We start from the raw sequence: 4,376 nt of genomic DNA on the forward strand, positions 1-4,376 counted from the left end.
ACAGATACTTCAACTTGGGATGGGCGATGCATTGGACGATTGGGTACTTGAGAAAATCTGTCTCCTGCGGCGGGGAACTGTAGTTGCTTCTGGAATTCAACGGGTTGAACAGGTGAGAACCTCCACTTGAACTCCTTTTTGCACAGTGAGAGGTAGTGGTGAAAGTCACAGTTAAATAATGGAAAAAGTATGCCTGACAGTGACATTTCCCTGTGATGTCTCTGGCTTGGTTATATTTGAAAGAGATATTTGGTATGACCTCTCAGATACTATGGCCGGATGGGATTTTCATGACAAAGCATCCAAAAAGGCAGCAACAATCCGGCAGTTCTGAGGAGGAGCAGCAACAAGAAGCGGAGAGGCGAGCAAAGTTTGTTCATGAGCTCATGATTGGTAATAGCTTCCTGTCATCTGATACTTTTTTCATCAGTGATATCTAAGCGTAGTTGAATTATAAATGTCTGAAATAACCCTCATCTCACAGAAAAAGCCCCAGCGACAATAGTGAGTCTTATAGGACAAAAGGAGTATGAACAATGTGCAGAGGATCTCTACTTCTTCCTCCAGGTAAACATTTCACAATGTCTTGAAGTTTCAGATTTTGAGATGCTTAAGCTTAAGAGTTGGGTTTCATTGTTCGAATTATTGTTGTTTCAGTCATCAGTGTGTTTGAAGCAATTGGCGTTTGACCTTTTGGAGTTGTTGCTACTCTCGGCATTTCCGGAAATGGAGCAAGCTTTCAAACAGTTGCACTACGAAAAACACCTCTTCGAAATACACCACCAAACTGATTGATACTTTGGATTGCCCTTGTAAACTTATCTTCCATATTACATGGAGTTTTGCTAGAATTCTTTAAAAAGTATAGCACGCATTCATTTCGGTGATGTAAAAAGTCTGAAACCATGTCGATTTAGAATAGCAGACGATAAAGTATAAGAGCAATAAAAAAAAACGAAGTAGTTTCTCTTCCAAAACGAAGCTACATCAGAAGCAAGAAACAAATGGCAAACGCAAACTGAACAACGCTTAGGAAGAAGCAGCTGCAGCCTTGTTTCTTGGGGTAGCTTGAGTACCTGATCCACACAATTCCATCAATCAGAATGAGCAAGATTTTGATTCTATAACATAACTTAGCTATAAAGTGAATTAGAGGTGTGCAAGCATTGCTAACTACAAGGTGTGCAATGTAAGCTTTACCTTCTCTAAAGCAAGTCTTGAACCTGCTAGGGACATTGCGGAGATACCTCATCCTACCAGTTCCTGTTGTCTTTCTTCTAATTGCCTTCACGCTCCAGTTATCTATCCACATAATGACATCATAAATTTCCAAGTATTCTTTCACAAAATTAATAGTAGCCGCAAAGTTCCCAAGGCAGAGGCAGAGATAGAGATCGTACATGTCCTCTTGCGAGCAGCTGGATAAGCACAGGCCGAGCAACGACTCTTCTGGATGTGGAAACTACGGCGACCACATCTGACACACAGCGTGTGTGACTTGTTCCTCCTCTTACCAAAGCTCCCTGTTCCCTTACCCTGCCATTTCCAAAGCACCGGTTATATAACACGAAGTGGAACATAAGCTAACACGACATGCGCAACAGATTTTTACCATTGCCGCAGATGATTGATCAAGCTTTGCTCTGTAGATATCTTTGCGGCTCCGAGAAGACAACCATGTAGTGTACTTTTAGGGTTTTTTCTTCCTATACAAAATGGATCTTAATCGGGTTACCGCCAAAAACATGGGCCTCTTTAAAGGGCTTGATGGGCCTAGTTCTGATATTCGCCTAAGTCAACTGGCATGCATGAGCATTGGGTGGCTGGCAATGATAGGTAAGTAGGGGACCAATTTGAAACACTGCTTATCAATGTGATGACGATTGTTTACCTATAAAAGTGGACAACACAAACAACAAGATGACACCTTCTTAAAGTCTGACATATCAGCTTCCTTCTTCAACTACTAACATGCCACTGAATGAATGTTAGGTTTCGTTTTATGCTCCACAAGGTGAGATAAATATGGTTATCCTCTCCAAAATTTGAGCAGCAAGAAAGATGATGAAACCTTCAGCAAAATCAATTCAGAGAGTTGGTCGTTTCTTGAGGAAGACCTTTGGGAGCATCAAGTCCACTATCTGCTCCCGTGATTACAAAAACTTACCTAACAACACTCCTCTCTTGAGCCCCTTCTCCTACAGTCGCCGCTGTCCAGAAGATTCCCAAACCAAAGGAACCTACACCGTTATTTGTTGTGACACAGCTGTGGCAGATACCACACTCAAGAAGAGTCTCAACGACCAACATAAAAAGAAACCGAAGAAAGTTGCAGCAGAGCCACTCGAGAATGCAAAGAAAAGAGGTGACGCGCTGGCGCAAAAGATGAAAGATCTCAACATGGTGGATCTACGAGACGTGGAGCATTCATTGGATGTTCGGGAAGCGCTTCGATGCTATTCAAGCATCAGAAGTCCCGTCTACCTTGACATTGTTGACAATTTCTTCACAGACATGTACTACGAGTTCTCTGATCCTCGCACCTCTGCCACTATCAATGGTTCAAGAAGAAAAGCAGGCTCCTTCAGGCTCTAAGTCCCTCTCGATCAGCAGCACTACACACAGCTTTGGTACATTCACCTGTCACCTTTAGTTTCTACGGTTCTACCTCGTCTTGTAGAGTCAAGATTATTATGCTCCTATTCTCAAGTATCAATGCAACATATTTCACCCTATTTCACCTTCAAGTTATGACTTATGACAACTAATACAGTTTCTAACTTGATATATGACAGCATACAACTCTGTTTTTGACTGTACTCATTATGATGTTAGGATAGATAACATTATTCCATTTCATGAAAAATGGAGAAAGCAAACATATGTAATAGAGAAGCGAAGTTATTCTTCTCAGAATATGATAAAAGTTACATCATCACACGATTATGATTATCTGTTTTTAACTTGATAAATTTGCATATTAAAAAGTAAAAACACACTTGATGAATAAAACGGGATCATTTCTTGCCGCTCTTCTTAAGTCCAGAACCTCCAAAGGATCCCTTCTGCGATGCCTTGGCTCTAAGCTCCTTAAGCGCCTGTTTTATCATTTTCATTCAAAATAAAATGGGTCACGCTTTCGGTAATAAATGATCACTGGAGACACGCTATAGAGTCTATTGGGTGGAAAACAAAGTAATAGCAAACATCCTAACATGGTCACCATTTCATCAGAGTAAGAAAAAGAAACCTAGTCCAAACCATCGAAAAAATCAATAATGAATACCTAAGCCAACAAACAGTTAATAAAATGACTCATCTTGTTGTAGTCACCAGGTAGAATGTCATAATTAGTGTCAGTTTTGGTTGATAAATTGACAAAGTGGCACATACTAATGCATAACCTTACAAAATCCATGTCAATAAAGAGGTGCCCAATAATGTAAGAAACCTCTTTGATTAGTATGTTATAGCTTTCCATTTACAGGGGAGAGGAGCCCAAAACATAGAAGAAGTCTAACTAGATGCATTTATCCAATCACAAAACATCCTATGAATAAACAAGATGGGAAACAAGCCAGAGCAAACAAAGTGGGAACTAACCTTTTCCTCATCTTTCTTCTTCTGAATGTTAGCTAAGTCGGTCTGCAATAACACCAAACAAAAATTCCAGATATTAAAGTTCAATAAAAAAGGTCTAAAATCATTGATCTACGAATATTTGGTAAAAATAATTCAACTTGCTTATAAATCATTTGAGTTGGAGCAAGAGAGATGATGATTCTGTGTCATTTCAAGTTCCGTTGGACAATCAAAAACCAGATCCAGAAATCAATAGTTTAATTGGAGGTCTAAAGCCAAACAATACAAAAAAAAAAAACTCATTAAAATAAAGAAAAAGGTTCAGTAGTTAGAGTCACCTCGTCGTATTCCTTCTTATCAGCTTTAGGCTGCTTCAAAGGTTTCGCCTTTCCTCCTGTTTAAACCCCCCAAAAAAAAAGATTAGCAGATCGTAACGAATCACAGAAATAACTCGTATATCAGAGAAATAAGAACCTAAAATCACGAATACTCAAATCGGCAATACCTTGCTTCGAAGACATGACTGGTTTGGTGAGCTTAGCTAGGGTTCGAGATTGAGCTCAGAATTGGGGAAAATAATAAATAAAAAAAAAAGGAGCTGAGAGTTGCAGACGATGATATCGAATCTCCCCCACTACGGTATATTTATAATGTGTTCGTAGTAACTACGCGACCCATTCAATGGGCTCAGAAATATAATGGCCCGTTAAAAGGCCCACAAATTCCCTTCTTGGCCCACTACCTTTCTGGTCAACCTTAGGTCACAGTCGTTTAATCTTTTTTTTTTTTTTTTA

The 4,376-nt window shown here is 39.6% G+C and overlaps 3 protein-coding genes across 3 annotated transcripts in view; 2 read left to right on the forward strand and 1 right to left on the reverse strand.

Annotated features, from left to right (window-relative positions):
- LOC104740212 overlaps positions 1–941 on the forward strand; it is a gene marked incomplete in the record, with an annotated part of 6,723 nt that extends 5,782 nt beyond the window's left edge. The window contains 3 exon segments of the mRNA XM_019235846.1: positions 267–393; positions 485–567; positions 658–941. Coding sequence (XP_019091391.1) covers positions 267–393; positions 485–567; positions 658–795 — 348 coding nt within the window.
- On the reverse strand, positions 885–1,712 carry LOC104740211 (60S ribosomal protein L37-1). The gene is made up of 4 exons (XM_010460746.2): positions 1,613–1,712; positions 1,401–1,536; positions 1,201–1,302; positions 885–1,076 (listed from the first exon to the last, which is right to left on the reverse strand). The coding sequence occupies exons 1-4, from the start codon at positions 1,613–1,615 to the stop codon at positions 1,030–1,032; spliced, it is 288 nt and encodes a 95-aa protein (XP_010459048.1). The 5' UTR covers positions 1,616–1,712; the 3' UTR covers positions 885–1,029.
- LOC104740214 lies at positions 1,794–3,566 on the forward strand. The gene has a single exon (XM_010460748.1). It carries the CDS (start codon positions 2,062–2,064, stop codon positions 2,593–2,595), a length of 534 nt encoding a protein of 177 aa, XP_010459050.1. The 5' UTR covers positions 1,794–2,061; the 3' UTR covers positions 2,596–3,566.

The sequence above is a fragment of the Camelina sativa genome, chromosome 14, assembly GCF_000633955.1.
Source record: "Camelina sativa cultivar DH55 chromosome 14, Cs, whole genome shotgun sequence".
Classification (NCBI taxonomy): Eukaryota; Viridiplantae; Streptophyta; class Magnoliopsida; order Brassicales; family Brassicaceae; genus Camelina; species Camelina sativa.